This window comes from Salvia splendens, chromosome 5 (genome assembly GCF_004379255.2).
Source record: "Salvia splendens isolate huo1 chromosome 5, SspV2, whole genome shotgun sequence".
Lineage (NCBI taxonomy): Eukaryota > Viridiplantae > Streptophyta > Magnoliopsida > Lamiales > Lamiaceae > Salvia > Salvia splendens.
In genome coordinates this window covers 16,229,990-16,247,412 of record NC_056036.1, presented here as the reverse complement: position 1 = coordinate 16,247,412, position 17,423 = coordinate 16,229,990, and the positions used below count along the sequence as shown (strand labels likewise).

The 17,423-nt window shown below is 35.3% G+C and overlaps 1 protein-coding gene across 1 annotated transcript; it reads left to right on the top strand.

The window, feature by feature from the left end:
* The first annotated feature begins 5,759 nt into the window (after positions 1–5,759).
* Positions 5,760–13,135, top strand: LOC121805176 (ubiquitin carboxyl-terminal hydrolase 23-like). The gene is made up of 10 exons (XM_042204966.1): positions 5,760–6,245; positions 8,243–8,357; positions 8,490–8,600; positions 9,115–9,287; positions 9,391–9,717; positions 10,123–10,248; positions 10,447–11,067; positions 11,181–12,201; positions 12,292–12,385; positions 12,597–13,135. Exons 1-10 carry the CDS (start codon positions 5,964–5,966, stop codon positions 12,754–12,756), a joined length of 3,030 nt encoding a protein of 1,009 aa, XP_042060900.1. The 5' UTR covers positions 5,760–5,963; the 3' UTR covers positions 12,757–13,135.
* Positions 13,136–17,423: the final 4,288 nt, after the last annotated feature.

Sequence of the window (17,423 nt, the reverse complement as noted above, 5' to 3'; positions counted from 1 at the left end):
TAAAAAATTAAGGCTTAATGCAAATATAATAATTATAATTACGTAATTACATAATAATTATAAAGGCCAATACATTAAGGGCCAATAAAAATTAACATGCCCAAACATAAAAAATGCAGGCCCAAACGGATTTATTAAATTATCTCATTCCACATTTAAAAGGCCCAAAGAGCCAGCCCAAATATATGGCATTAGATTAGTAGCAAATTAATTCAATTAATTACACTTTAACTAATCAAATTACATTTCCTTAGTAAATAAACCATAGATTATACATGCATATAAAAGCATTTTTCTTCACTTTCCACTGTCGGCGCCGTTTGGTAGACAAAACCCTAGCATCGAAACCTACACTCCAACCCCTCGGAAAACCGGCGCCGACCACCAAATCGCCACCATCGCCAGGCCAATACACACGCTATCTACACTTACGACGAAGATCCTAACATTTGGAGCTAATCTACCCCAGTTTTCGTTCTGAATACCTAGAAACGGTCCAATCATTCTCGACGCGATTCCTTCCATTCGACAACGATTTGACCGGACACACACCAAATCTATGCAACCTCATCGACGACAGAATGATTGAAACCCATAACCTTAACGAATCCGAGCAGATGGTACACAAATTGAAGGTGAAAGCCGATTTGTCTTCTCTCTTTCTCATGTGAGAAAGCTTCTCCGGAATCCTCTCCCTTCATACTCCTTTTGAGATCTAATCGGAGTGAGGAAAAACAAAAGAATTACTACAAACTTATTCTGTTGTAAGCACTTTCCTTTCTTTTTTTTAAAAAAAATTTCCGGTTTTCCTGCTATCCTTGTTACTTTCATGATTTAAAAAAAATAATGTATCAGCTTTCTGCGATTCATGTACACATTCCCTGTATTAATGTTCTGATTTAATTTTTTAAGTGTAAAAGTTTATTTGAAGATTACTGAGTAAGCAGATCTTTGCTTTGTCCATGTGATTGGTTGTATTTGCGCCTAGGGTTTCTCGATTTAGCTTCTTTGATGATTTACCTTACCTATTTATTGTTATCATAGATTTGGAACGAATCTGACATTTTTCATAAATTATTTCTCAGAATCGAAGAACAGTGGAAAAATCGGAGGATTCAAGGATGAAATCCAAAAAAATTGCAGAAACGGACCCAAACCCAAACCCTAGGATTGCTTGCCTGAAGAGATAAGTCTAATTTTACAATTGAATTATGCTCTGCCTGGGTATATTTGCATGATAGATTGCTTGTATATTTCACAACATATATATTTTTAATTACTCAATTGATGTATGTTGCTTCAGAATGTTAATCACTTATTACCCATATTAAGCACTGAATTAGTAAGGAAATGCATGTTTGAAAGCTGTCATTAATCGTTTCAAAGAATGGACTAATTAAATTTGTAGTTATGTTTGTCGAATTTAAGTAAATTTCAAAACATTTATACTTATAGGAATGAAATAAATTAGTATAGTTTATTGAAGCCTATACTAATCTATGAGATTATAATTTACAGCAGGCACAATTGTACACAGAGAGAAACACATCTTCAAGTTAAAAATGAAGATGAGCACCGGGGAATAATCCCGATGAGCTAAAAAGTTTAGTGAATTAGAGTGTATAACTAAATCTGTACAGATAATTCTACTATGTATATGTATTACATATGCAACCATATTTTTTAGCATATATCATATTTTTTATAGAGCTGCATTCATTCATACAACAGTGTAAACTGATAGTATTAATAAAACTTTACCTTAACCGAGATAGAGATCAATTAGAGTTTGTTGATGGTCTTGCATACCAATTTCTGTATGAAAACAGTTGCATCTGTTGTCTTTCACTTTACTTGAATTGCAATCACAATGGCACATTTACTTTGACATGTTGTGCCTCTAACTCTCTTCAGGCTTTTGTTGTCACAGGAAAAATTTGCTATTCTAATTGGATATATTGTGGATAAAGACTTGATGGTCCTGTCCTATTTATGGAGTTAATAACCTGAAGTGTATTGGGTAAGCCAACTTCATATTAATTAATAATTTAAAACTCATCTCTGCAGATTAATAACAATTTTCAAAAATGTTTCAAGCCTCCCTAAAAATGAGCCTCTACACAATCTTTGCACTTGAGTCGATGTTGATCAGCTTTTTGTGAGCCAATTCTGCTTGAGCCTAGAATTTTTGTAGTTAATTATAATAATTTGGTGTTTCTATATACTATAAAGATAATAAGGAGGCATGACTTGAAACAGAGAAAATAATACTCAGTATCACATATTGATTGCATGGCTTATCTACAAAAATATCAAACAAAGAAGGCATGACTTGAAAAAAGATAGATATAAACATGGAGGCAATGGCATATTCAAGGTTAGAAAACTACATCATTACAAAATGAGTTTTTACTATGCTAAATATGCTAATTTTAATAACATTGAGAAATAAGACCACATAAACATGGAACTACTGACAATTTAAAGTTAGATAACTGCATCATTATGTAACTAAGTATTTACAGGAGTTAAATATCTTAAACTAACTTCAATACATATAGGGCATTTCAGAAATAGGAAGAAATATACTATAAACCCCTATGGTGCCATTGCTTGAGATACTGACATACTATGCTCTCTTGTATTGAAAAGAAATATTCAAAAATTCAGATACTGACATACTATGACTAATGTAAAGAATATATACAGTTCTTGAAAAAACTGCCTATTTTGTGCAGGAAATGATCACAATAGATTGCAAATAGAAGTGACAAAAAAGGCAAATTATTGATCAGAAACCGTAAAATGAGGTCATTGCCTTTTTATTGGAATAAAACTGATTACTTAAATTGGATAAGACTTTGTATTAAGTTCAGAAACAGGAACAAATAATTTCATTCATTAGTTGCAGGAACTTCGTGAACCAAAATATGAATGTGAGGTAGCACTCAAGATTTCACAGATGAGGTGCATCACAACAATAGAAAATACTGGATAAAAAACTACTTTTAGCGTGTAGTAACTTTGCTGTATACATGCCTGTTTGGGCCGCTTTGACTTTACTTTGATAACTTTTCAGGAGGTTGAGCAACTCTGAACTGCTATAGAAAAAGAAGTTTTCAAGATTGAGGTATTGCACATTATACTCCATAATTTAGAAATTTGGATTGTAATAAAGTTTCTCGTACATGATTTTGTTAGCCACCATGAAGCTACTGTTACTAATGTTTATGCACTTAACTCTACAGAGTACACATGTATTCTGTCTAAGATAGTTTTCATTGTGATCCTTCATGGTAGAGTTACAGAATCTTGGATGAAGATTATAAAGCAAGGTAATGAAAGGTGTCATACTTGACTTGTTGCTTTCTGTTATCAAGAAAGAAATATTGCAATATCAGTAACAAATTTACAGGAAAAAATTAAAAGAACTGGTGTTTTCTGCAGGGAATGATCTCCCAGAAAAAGATATCAATAGGCATTCAAGGTGTCAAGATGAAATATAGGAGGCACTCAAGGTGTCATGGATGAAATACATGGAATCAACAACAAATTCAAGGTTAATACATATAGCAACTTGAACAGAGTTACCTTTAAATAAAAACATAAATAGGAACATAAATTAAATAACTGTAAGAACATATATATCAGAAACTGAAAACAATAGATTAATAATAAACAACAAAATGCATAAAAGAATAGATAAAGAACAAATAGGAAGAGATACATTAAGAAGAAAGAGTGGAATTGCAGAGGAGAATAGATAGGAAACAAACTGAACTAAATTTCTATTGCTGATTCTGTGGAATGATTTCGGTTGAGAGAAGAAGGTGAGTGATTGTGGGAGTGTCAGGACAGGGTATTTATAGAGCTATCCTAGTCAGCATACCAATTTTAAGATTATGTAGGTTCCCAAAAAAGACACAATTATGAGAGTCCTTTCACGTAAAATCAGAATAAATATATCAGTTTAATAAAAACTAATTTATAAATAACTGGTGAAATAATTATACATTTACATTTAAGCTATTATTAATATTCGGTTGATTCATTAATAGTAATAGGTTAAATATTACCGAAGTCTATTGTCTAAAATTCGACCCATTTAAGTCCATAAGTTTGCAAGCATATATTCATTTAAGGCTCATTTCATATCTCCTATTAATAACTTATGTTTTGTTATATATAGGTGGCTTTTTCAATTGAAAAAGAGAAAACAAAACCCTAAAACACTACAACCGCCTCTGACTCTTGAATCTGCAGCAAAAGGAGAGAGAAAAACCCTAGAAAGATATAAAGATTACAGAAACAGCATGCGGCTAGAACCTACACTACTGCATCAACATCTAACACAAAAGGTATGAAAATAAAAACTTTCAGTCACAGATTCGAATATCATTCTAATGGGTGCACCGTTCACATTAATCCCCTATGCCAAAATCTTTTCTACAAATTGTATCATCTGTGTCTAGATTTTTAAGAGCATGGTTCGAATAAACTTGTTTAAGTTTCAATCAGTTTCAAGTTAATAATACAATGTTACTTTCCTAAGCCTAATGCACATTAGGGTTTAAAGATTTTTAGTAGTCATTTTCAAATAGAATTAGTAATCTTTTGCAGATATTAACTCCATAATTTTTGCAAGTAAGATTATCGTATATAGACTGTCCAATTTCTCTCATTTTATGTTCAGAAACGATCTAATTTTCATGCAATTGTCTGTATAGAAATGCTTTGTAGCAAAAGTGGTTGTATTAGTAAATAAATTTTGGATTTATTTGATAGAGATGTTTAAAACATGAATACTATTAACATGTTAAATGTTTTTTCATGAACAAAATGCATTGGAAACATAAATGATCAGTTACAGCCTGGTAGAATGGAACAAATATAGTACTCCCTCCGTCCCGTGCTACTCGCACGTTTGCTTTTCGGCTCGTCACAAAGTCCTTACACTATTTATAATTTAAGTTAGAATTAATGCACTTAATTAATATGTTAGTTTAAGTTAAGAGCTCTTTTATTAAGTGATGTCTCATTACACCTAAAATTCTTTTTTAATTACACAAAAAAATCAATCCCAAATTTACGGCCTAAAATGAAAAGTGCGAGTAGCATGGGACGGAGGGAGTATATTGTAGTAATATAATAGTGTTTCATAGATACACCCACGTCTCTATGCATATATTCTATTATATTTTCAGGTACACTACACCTGAATCAAAGCAGCTTTGGAAAGACCGAAAAATTTACACAGCAACACATCTCATCAAAAAAACTAGATCTAATGGCCCAGATTTGATCTCTAGTTCGGTCTTTAAAATTGGTTCGACATTGATCACAACTCTATATATATATATGCTCTTAGGGTCCTGTTAGGTTGAGATTTTTTAGCTTAATTGAGAATTGAGATGTGTATAATTGACATGAATTGTATATGTAGTTGATATTATATATGTGTAGTTGATATGAATTGTATATGTAGTTGACATGAATTATATATATAGTTGACATGAATTGTATATATAGTTGACATTAATTATATATAGTTGAAAAAAGATTTGAAAAAAAGTTAAAAAATATTTATTAAATAAAATGTACCATGAAATTACCATTCTACTATTTCATAATTAATTAATCTAAAATTATTTTTAAGCTGACAAATTCTGAATCACTTATTTAATAAAATTATGCTAGAAAATCTCCATTGATCACGCACCCATCCTCTTATAATTATAAGATACACCTCACCATCTGCTCCGATAGTGTGTAGGGTTTATAACTTTACAAGTCGACGCCGACATTTTTCTCAATATGTCTCATTGTTTCGCATGAAATTTAAATCCAATCACATAATTTTTTTTTGATTTTAGGTGCTTTTGATCAAAACAGATAGCAACCTTTTAGATTTTTTTTGAGCTGTGTGCGTCAGAGAGAGAGAGGGAGGGTTTTTGGATTTATATATGACGGCGACGGAGACGATGATCAGGTCGAACGGGGCGGCCCCCCTTGAGCCGGAATCCGATTCAGCGCTGTTCCATAGGAGTATTGATTTCCATCAGGCGAGGAAGCATTACAATGGGTTTGGAAACGAAAGCAGCAGTGATTTTAAGCTGGTGACGCTGAACCCTACATCCGGAGGGCTCAAGCCTTCTGGTTTGGAAAAGATAACCGAAAAATCATCGGAGATTTCTGAGGCTGGGTTGGATCCTGAGCTCAGTTTCGAGATTACATTCCGCAGAATTGTGAGTTTCTTAATAATGTGCTTAAAATATGTATACTCGTTATTTAAATTTTCTGGTTGTCTATATTGTGCAATGTGGTTTATAGTGATATTTAAATTTTTAGAAGAATTATCTTCCAGTAATTTGATGTGATGGGATGAGAATCATGAGGCCATCCTTAACGCTGTTCCCCACCGTTCCTAAACCGTTCCTTAAACTACTATTTGCGGGCCCCGCTGTACTTTTTTACTCCATTCCTTAACTAAGGAACGAAACCTGCAACCCTCCGTTTCTTATCCGTTCCTTAAATTACTATTCATTCAATTTCATTTTTTATTTTTATTTCCAACCCAATTCAATTAAAACAAACACATTTCATTAAAATTAAAATAACATTACAACTTAAAATTCAAAAAAATAGAAAAGACATAATTAAAATCCTAAAAAAATAAAAAATGACATAATTAAAAATACAATTTTATAGAGACAACCAAGAATGAGTTTGTCCCACATCGAAAGTGGAACATGAAACATTCAAGGATCAAGGATGTCTCTATAAAATAGAGACAACTAAGAATGAGTTTGTCCCACATCGAAAGTGGAACATAAAACATTCAAGGATGTCCCTATAAAATAGAGATAACCAAGAATGAGTTTGTCCCACATCGAAAGTGGAACATAAAACATTCAAGGATGTCTCTATAAAATAGAGATAACCAAGAATGAGTTTATCCCACATCGAAAGTGAAACATAAAACATTCAAGGATGTCTCTATAAAATAGAGATAACCAAGAAAACATTCAAGGATGTCTCTATAAAATAGAGATAACCAAGAATGAGTTTGTTTCTTGTCCCACATCGAAAGTGGAACATGAAACATTCAAGGATCTCTCTATAAAAGAGAGACAACCAAGAATGAGTTTCATAAATTCGCAAGCCCATCAAATATATATGGGCTAATACGAATTTCTAGTATTCATTTATTTGTAAAAATTGTTTTTAAATATAAAAAACAATTTTTATAAATAAAAAATATTTTTTTAAAAATTCATTTTTTAAAAAAATGAATTTATTGCGTCAGCGTGACGACGCCCACTCGCGGGCGGGCGAGTGGGCGTCACGCACGACGCAGGGCGAGCCACGTCGCCGAAGCGCGTGGCGGCACGGACCGTGCCGCGGGTCGTGCCGTCGGCACCCGGCACGGCTTGGGAACGACACGGAGACGGAACGCACCTCCGCAGCGCGTCGCGCGCCGGTTCCGTTCCGCCGGCACGAAACGCGGAACGCGGGCGGCCCGCGTTGTGGGTGCTCTGAGATAGAAACCTAATTGCATAGTTCTTGTTTCACGTAAATGGAAAGTTCATATTTGGTACCAATTGGAGAAAGGAAATTGTACATGTCACCATTATGCTAAGTTTGCCCTGAATTTATCTTTTCAGTGTTGCATGGAATCTTCTGCATCTTTTCCTCCCAGCACACCATGCTTGTGTCTGCTTCTGGTTATTTTCTTTTAAGAATGCATTTTATCTTCACATCAATGCTGAAAGTATAAAATGAGCAATGCTTCAAAGGTTACTTTAAAATGGATTCTTCCTGTAATGTAACAGACCAGCAGTCATGCGTAGGAATGCTCCTACCGGCTTCACTTTGCAGGGAGTGGGACAATGCCGACCCTAATGCACTTATATCATGGGCTCCCATTTTGCTTCTTTAAATTTGTGATGACTTTCAAATGTTATCCCTTGACATCTGTAGTAATGCTCCTACCAGCTCTGATTAAAAATTCTCCTAAACTTGACTGATCAAAATTAAGTTCCTAAAGGAGGAGCTTAATTCCAAAAATTAATAAAAGGAACTAGGTCCCTGCTTCACCTACCTAGTTTCACTTGTCTATTGATGAGGCTGTTAGGGGTTTTGTTCTTTACTGCACTTTGAGTCCTATCTATTGTGATCTACAGTTTTGAATTCTTCTTTATGGATTCACATAGCATGTAAAAGGCTCAAACTTCAATTTCAGGGTGCAGGTTTGCGTAACCTCGGAAACACTTGTTTCCTTAATTCAGTACTGCAATGTCTGACCTATACTGCACCATTAGCCGCCTATCTTCAAAGTGGGAAGCATCAAAATTCTTGTGAGTCTTCCTCATTTTATCAATTGATCTATCACATTAGTTTCCTATCTGAAAAAAATGACCGGGCAGATATTTTTTGTAACTCATTTTCTAATACTCGTATTTGTTTATTCTGACCTATAATTTATGAAGGTTGTACTGCGGGGTTTTGTGCGTTGTGTGCTATCCAGAAACATGTTAGCCGAGCTCTGCAGTCAAGTGGGAGAATTCTAGAGCCCAAGGATCTTGTTTCGAACTTAAGATGTATCCTATCAATGAGATGTGCTTTGCATTGCATTCGATTCAGATTGAAAGTTGCAATCACTCTACCAACCCTTGCTATGAATCTATCCCGTCTCCGTAAATTCTCTATTCACTAATTATATGCTTACCAATGTTATTACTATTATTCTAAAACTTATCTAATGAAAATTCATTGATTGTTTAATTTGCTTTTGACCTTGAAGGATGCTGTACTGGCTTTTCTCTGTTACTGATCCAAGTTAAGCACATATGTTTGCTTCTTTGCTCTACTGTACTACAACTTATCTCCCTCTGTTAGCCTACTCCAATAAGGGCATGACCCTATAATCTAGCATACATGTATAGGCATATCATTTTTAAAAACTTTTGCCAGGTCCTACTGATGATGCTGCTCATTTCATATTCTTAAAGTATTTAATGTGAAAGTAGTCGTTTAGAGTCTCCTAGCATCACATAACCATACACATTGTTGCCTCTTTCCTTCTTAAGTTTGAGTCCTTAATCAAAATATTAGGCATATCTCGGAGTTTTCGAAATGCCAGGCAAGAAGATGCCCATGAGTATATGGTGAATTTGCTTGAATCAATGCACAGGTGCTGCTTACCATCTGGAGTGCCAAGTGAATCTCCTAGTGCTTATGAGAAAAGCTTAGTCCACAAGATATTTGGTGGTCAATTGCGTAGTCAGGTACTTTTGTGGCTGATGCATTATTTTCTTGTTGTACTGAAGTTGAGGCTCTCAGTCTTTTTTTGTTTTGCTTCTGTGCTAATTATACTTTGTCATTTCCCAGGTGAAATGCATGCAGTGCTCCCACTGCTCAAACAAATTTGATCCATTCTTGGATCTAAGTCTAGAAATACATAAATCAGACTCATTGCATAAAGCACTTGCTCATTTCACCAGCAGAGAACTGTTAGATGGAGGTGCTAGGGAATATCTGTGTGATCAATGTAAGGAGAAAGTAAAGGCTTCCAAGCAACTAACAGTTCAAAAGGCACCCCTAGTACTTGCTGTTCACCTGAAGCGTTTTAGTTCATATGCTCCTGGCCAAAAAGTTGATAAAAGAGTTGCTTTTGAACCTACCTTGGACTTGAAACCTTTCGTCTCTGACCCCTATGTAAGTTCTACTCTTATTTTTTTTATGATGTTCTCGGCCAATTTGATATCTTAATCTTTTTGTTCATCTATTGCTCCTACTACCATGTTCCTGCTCATCCTCCTGTTTGGGTCTTTTCTTCCTTGTAGAGCCTCAGTTCTATATAGCTGTTTATTCATTGCTGTCCGAGTTAAGTTATAATGAGCTTGTTTTCCCTCACCTCCCCCCTCCCCAATTATGTTTGTTCTCTATTAAATGCCTTCAATTTGTTATTTTCGTCATATTTTCTTACAAGATTTGTAATCAAGGGCAAATCTTTTTAAAACAGTTCTTTTGAGATTACCACTGGTGTAACTTGCCACCCTGGACATCCTGGCCTATGTGCATGCATTCTGATATTATGTTTTTTTTATGTAACAACTTCAGGATGGGGATCTAAAATACACTCTTTATGGAGTTCTTGTTCATTATGGTTGGAGCACTCATTCTGGCCATTATTACTGCTTTGTTCGCACATCAAGTGGCATGTGGTATTCCCTTGATGACAATCAGGTATGAGAAGATGGCTGTTACTTTTGATGTGGGGATTTTTAGTAATTCTAGTAAGTTCTTCAGTTAAAATGCCTGTGCCCCTCTGCTGTAATATGGTTCAGAACTTCAGATACAAACCTCTTCCATTTCTATTTGCAAACTTATTTTAGTTGTGAGTTGAGACTTAATTCCGGGTTCCATCATTTTGACATTTAATAGGTTGTCCAAGTTAATGAGAGGAAAGTTCTGGAACAGAAGGCCTATATGCTTTTCTATGTTCGTGATAGGAAAGACGTTGGTACAGAGAATCATGTTAATACCTTTCAGCAAGATAAAGATAACATGGTGATGAATGCTATTGGAAATGTAGCATATTCAAATTTGAACATGGAATTGAAAGAGAAAATCCAAATTGGCTCAAATGAGAGAGAGTTAAATGGCTCTTCAGCTTTATCCGGGAGGATAGCACCAGCGACAGATCTACCTAATGGCAAGTTGACAGTGGAGCCTTTAGACCTTGCGATAAATGCCAAGTGTGCATCAATGAAGCCACCAACACAGTCTCAGCTGAAGGAAGATTCTCCAATGAAATTAAATTCAAGCGTTAATGGTTCTGGTGGTGCTTCAAGTGGAGGTTATGTTGCAACCTGTCACAACATCTTGAGTATTGTAGAAGAGCATAGTACAAGTTCTATTGTATTATCTGTTGCCATGCCGTCAGGCTGCAAGGATAACGACAAGGTAAAACCTAGCGAATCAGCTCAGAAGGCACCGGACAGCGCTGTGCTCAGCAGATTATCTGGAGATCAATGCAAAATGGATGCCCCCATTTCTGAAACGGTATTTTGCTCGTATATAGTCTGTTAGGTTAATGGCATTATTTTAAATAAATACTGTTATTTTTTGCATTTTTGCTTTCTCTCATTGCTTCTTTTCATCTTTCATCCACTCAGAATGCTAGCACCAAAAGTTTGCCCGTGGGAGCAATTGACGAACCAGAGAAAAACATTTGTGATGGGCGGGCACCTGTCTCCTCTTGCATTGATGCTTCCTCCATGAAGGCTGTAGGCCCAAATACTGATATAACTGTTGAAAATGGGCAAAGACTGGATGTGCATTCCAAGGTATCAAACTTACCTGCAGCCACCACTGAGCCTGTCTCTTATTGCATTGAAGCTTCCACCATGAAGGCTGTTGGTCCAAATACTGATGCAACTGTTGAAAATGGGCGAAGACTGGATGAGCAGTCCAACTTATCAAATTCACCCGCAGCCACCACAGAGCCTGTCTCCTCTTGCATTGAAGCTTCCACCATGAAGGCTGTTGGTCCAACTACTGATGTAACTGTTGCAAATGGGCAAAGAATGGATGTGCAATCCAAGTTATCAAACTTACCTTCAGCCACCACAGAGCCTGTCAGACTCAGGATAACAAAGAAGAAAAGCCAGGATCTTAAAGTAAAATGGAAGCTCATGAAGTATCAGGCAGTTGCTGCATCACTCAGCTCTAACATTGTATTAGGTGTGGGCCTCTGCTTAAAAATTAAAAAGCACAAGAAGAAACTGAAGAAAACGCATAGTTCTATGCTGAAGAAGTCTCCTGGTCTGAAGGTTATTTTGATTGAGAAAGCCTTACCATCAAAGGTGGGGCAACCTGCGTCTGTAGAAGCAATTCCTCCTGCTGTTGACCAATCAACCTGCTCTCGTAAAAAGAAAGGCAAACGTGTTTCAGATGGGCAAAACCACAACCCAAGCATACAAAACACTATTAGTGATAGTAGCATATTAGGTGCTGCTACTGATAAGGACTTCAGAGAGAGAATTCTTGTCGATGAATCCACAGTTTCTGCTGGAAAGCAGCTTGATACAAGGCACTCTACTGCTCAAGGAACTGGGATATCTCAAGAGCACCAAAGAGAATTGAGGCAAAATGATATCATGAACATGCTTACCAGGGGCTTAGATGAGACAACCGGTAATGACCAGTTTTTGTGATTTTTTACGAACTAACAATAATTTTCATTTATTTTCATTTATTTTCTTAAGTCTGTGTGCCTGATTGCAGTTGGTCGCTGGAAAGATAATGGTGCTGCACTATATACTAAATCTAAAACAAGAGCACCTGGGACTGCGCAGATCGGTTGTATTGGGAATGAGTGGTAAGCAATCTCACACTTACCGAAAGCTTTTGTAGACGAAAGCTCAACTGTTAGATCATCTTGAAAATCTTGTTTAAGCCTGCCCATCGCTTCAATACAATAATTTATCCTTATAGATATGACAACCATTTTAGCATCTTCCCATGGAAGATGAAGTTTATTCAGTTCTTAAGCACACTTATGTAATGGTTGCAACATCCCTCATTGACAGGGATGAGGAGTATGACAGAGGAAAGAGAAAGAAGATAAGGCTTCCTGCTGTTAGCTTTGATGGACCAAATTTGTTCCAAGAAATTGCAGACAAAAGATTGAAAACAAAGAGATTGAAGCTTGAGAGATCCAGAGATGGGAACCAGCCATTTAGGATATGATGATAATTGGGAGGGGGGGGGGGGGGGTGTCTTGACATTCCATGGAAGATAAGCTTACATTTACTGTGTAGTCCTAATGCGGTTATCATGATTTTTGCTGTTGAGGTGGTGTCACAAGGCTTCCAAAGACCAGAATTCTGCAATTTTTTATTGGCTTCTATTCATAAGTAAGAACTTCTGGTGATGTATTCATTTCCTGCTTTCAGCTTCATTTTGAGAAGAAGCTGGAAGAGGGTAGGTAGGGTCTATAGGGTGAGAGTGAGTGAAATTGTATAAGCCGTGTCCTTACAATTGCGTAATGTTCAACTGACTCCCTCAAACAGTCAAACTGTTCATCTATGTACAAAGGTACAATGGCATGAATTGATTTACTTCTAAACGCTGTACTTCAGATTACAGAACAAATACTAGTATATAGTTTAACTAAAGAAAAGTCCAACAGTCCAATTTGGACTCTGATATTGATTCACTTGACTCGGAACTACTAAATGTTCAAATATTGGATTTTGCCTAACCTCAGTTCGAGACCTATCCGGACGGTTTGGATCCCCTGTTGTGTATTCTCCAACGGTTTGGGTCCCCTGCTGTGCATTCAACCATAAGAGGGGATGTTGTTACATACACACTACTAATATATTGATAAGTATTAATGTTGTAACAGCATCCATCTGAATGCACAACAGGGATCCAAACTCCTACTATAAAGTCTCTCTAACTCAAAACTTTAGTTTGATTTTTTTTTGTCAAAAGGATCAAATTTAGGCATACCTTTGGAATCAGTGCATAAACTAAACTTAGCAAGCAAAATTCATTCCAGTGATGACCAATTTTTATTTTTGATTTGTTCCAATTATGGTGACTCATTACTAAAAATAAAAATATATTTATTTCTATTTTATTCATTTTCTCATTTTATTCTCTCCACTTAACACAAAATAAAATTATATGAAATCTCATGCCGCTCAAGGAAGGGATTATTTTCCTTGGGACGGAGGGGTAACACTAGAATATGGAATGCAAGAAAGGGATGGCTCACATGATCACACCTTTCTACCTGAAGTGAGAACAACTCTAGGATAAACACCTAGAGAAAGTGTGTCCAGAGGTGTACTAGTAGTAGAGATCCCACAAGTAGTGGTTTTAGCTATAGTTAATCGTTGATTACCATTGATAAAGCGCTGACCACATAAAATATCATATCTTGCTGAAATAGAGATGTCTGCAAAACGAAAATAGATAACGGTATTCTGTTGAGAGAAAAAACTAAAACTAAAAAAAATAAAAAGAAGAAAAAATCATTTTTATTTTTTGTAAAAAACAATAATAAATTATGTAAATAAAACTTAAAAAATAAAGCTTCCCCACCGACGACAACAAATACTTGTGGCGATTTTTAAGGTGTAAATATGCAGCACAGGTTCACATAAGCAAGTTATAATTATAGCAAAAATACTATTGTTTCTTTGTTTTGGCTAAGTTGAGTCGTATTCATTTTTAGTAATGTATGTCTCAACCAAGTTGAGTCATTTCTTGTTTTGGCTAAAATCAAAATATTTAATCACTCTTACTTTATTTCTTCTTTTACTTTACTTTCTCTTATCTCTCCTACTTTATTCTTTATTCTATTTTAGTTTATCTTTATTTAACTTATTTCACACAATTTCTTAATCCCCATGTCCAAAAGAATTGTCTCAATGTAGTTGGGACTGAGGGAGTATTATTTGTAAGAGAACAATGCCAAAATGCAATAAGCAATTAAATAAAAAAATCTACTCCATCCGTCCCATAAAGATTTTAGCATTTTCCTTTTTCGTCAGTACCATAAAAATATGAGTATTTCTATTTATGGAAAGTAGTGCTCAACTAAATACCTATATATATATAGAGAGAGAGAAAGAGAGAGAGAGAGAGTAGTGATATAGGGCAAGTGCCCATTAACTACATAACTAGAGAACAAATCACAGCCACAAGATCAAGAAAATCAAGGGCTAGTATTAATACATGTAATTTTCGAATTTAAAGGAGAAATTAGTTCCCTCTATCACAAATTTACTTCACAATAACAAGGCAGGGGTATAATGGTCATTGCACAACCAAAAGTACGTCATTGGCAAATTCAATTCATTTGAACAAGAAACCGCGTTCTTCTCCTCTTCTCATCTTCTCTCTTCTGCAAAATTAAACCGCGATTCAACCTCGCCGTTGCCTTTGCCATCGCCATCGCCATCGCCATCGCCGTCGCCGTAGCCGTCGCTGTCCAGTCGTCAACATCCAGTCCTTCGTCGAACAAATGACTACAAATCAAAGAGATTTTTCGAAATGTAAATTTCCTACTGATTAACATTTATTTGTAGGTTTGATTTTAGAACTGATTTAGATTTGAATTTTTTGTAGCTTTTGAACGTACGAAGAAAAATGCAACCGGAAGTTCCGGTTGTATACACCAAGGTTCCAACCGTGAGTCATTCCTACTATTTTTTAATTTTAATATACAATATTTTCGTGTATTGTGATTTATACAACCGTAGTTTCTGTGGTTAGAGTGATTTATACAACCGTAGTTTCTGTGGTTAGAGTGATGTGATCTAACCGTGGAACACATCAGTGATGTATTTTGTTAACATCAGTGAAGTGAAAGCATGTTTATAGTGATGTGTCCCAGGGTTAGAATGATGTTTCTTTGATATTTTGTTATAGTGATGTATTTTGTTAACATTAGTGAAGTGAAAGCATGTTTATAGTGACGTGTTCCAGGGTTAGAGTGATGTTTCTGTGATATTTTGATATAGTGATTTATTTTATTAACATCAGTGAAGTGAAAGCATGTTTATAGTGATGTGTTACAGGGTTAGAGTGACGTTTCTTTGATACTTTGCTACAGTGATGTATTTTGTTAACATCACTGAAGTAAAAGCATGGTTATAGTGATGTATTCCAGGGTTAGAGTGATGTTTCTTTGATATTTTGCTATAGTGATGTATTTTGTTAACATCAGTGAAGTGAAAACATGATTATAATTATGTGTTCCAGGGTTAGAGTGATGTTTCTGTGATATTTTGATATAGTGATTTATTTTGTTAACATCAGTGAAGTGAAAACATGTTTATAGTGATGTGTTCCAGGGTTAGAGTGACGTTTCTATGATACTTTGCTACAGTGATGTATTCTGTTAACATTAGTGAAGTAAAAGCATGGTTATAGTGATGTGTTCCAGGGTTAGAGTGATGTTTCTTTGATATTTTGCTATAGTGATGTATTTTGTTAACATCAGTGAAGTGAAAACATGATTATAATGATGTGTTCCAGGGTTAGAGTGTTGTTTCTGTGATATTTTGATATAGTGATGTATTTTGTTCACATCAGTGAAGTAAAAGCATGGTTATAGTGATGTGTTCCAGGGTTAGAGTGATGTTTCTTTGATATTTTGCTATAGTGATGTATTTTGTTAACATCAGTGAAGTGAAAACATGGTTATAGTGATGTGTTCCAAGGTTAGAGTGATGTTTCTGTGAGTTTTTGCTACAGTGATGTATTTTGTTAACATCAGTGAAGTGAAAGCATGGTTATAGTGATGTGTTCCAGGGTTAGAGTGACGTTTCTTTGATATTTTGCTATAGTGATGTATTTTGTTAACATCAGTGAAGTAAAAACATGGTTATATTGATGTGTTCTAGGGTTAGAGTGATGTTTCTTTGATATTTTGCTATAGTGATGTATTTTGTTAATATCAGTGAAGTCAAAACATGGTTATAATGATGTGTTCCAGGGTTAGAGTGATGTTTCTGTGATATTTTGCTATAGTGATGTATTTTATTAACATCAGTGAAGTGAAAACATGGTTATAGTGATGTGTTCCAGGGTTGGAGTGATGTTTCTTTGATATTCTGCTATAGTGATGTATTTTGTTCACATCAGTGAAGTAAAAGCATGGTTAGAGTGATGTGTTCCAGGGTTAGAGTGATGTTTCTGTGATATTTTGCTATAGTGATATATTTTGTTAACACCAGTGAAGTGAAGACATGGTTATAGTGATGTGTTCCAGGGTTAGAGTGTTGCTTCTGTGATATTTTGATATATATGATGTATTTTTATCATATCCATGAAGCTGCTGCAGCTTCTACTGAAATAAGGTCGAAGAATCGGGAAGATGAGCCTCGAAAACAAGTTACTACTACTTCTCCTGAAATGAGGTCTAAGAATAAACATGATAGGCCACAAAAACAAAAACCACAGAGCGAGTTATTTAATTATTTGGTATCTTAGTGAAATATATTATGTATATGGTAGAGTCATTCATGTATAATTTTGAACTATGTTAAGTGTGTATTCATGAATTTGACCAATTTTTTTGTATTATGTCTTCCAGCCTCAAAGCATGGGAGGTCACAAACTAATGATGAAGAAGAACAGCCTGCTAGAAAGAAACAAGCTAAAGGAAATAGAAAAATGGTTTGTTATGAACAGTTTAAAATCAGAAGACCTAAACTAGTTGTAAAGATAGGGGTGAAAGTTCTTGTTGATGCCATTGAGAAAATGAACTCAAAACAAAGTCATTCATGTATAATTTTGAACTATGTTAAGTGTGTATTCATGAATTTGACCTTTTTTTTTGTATTATGTCTTCCAGCCTCAAAGTGTGGGAGGTCACAAACCAATGATGAAGAAGA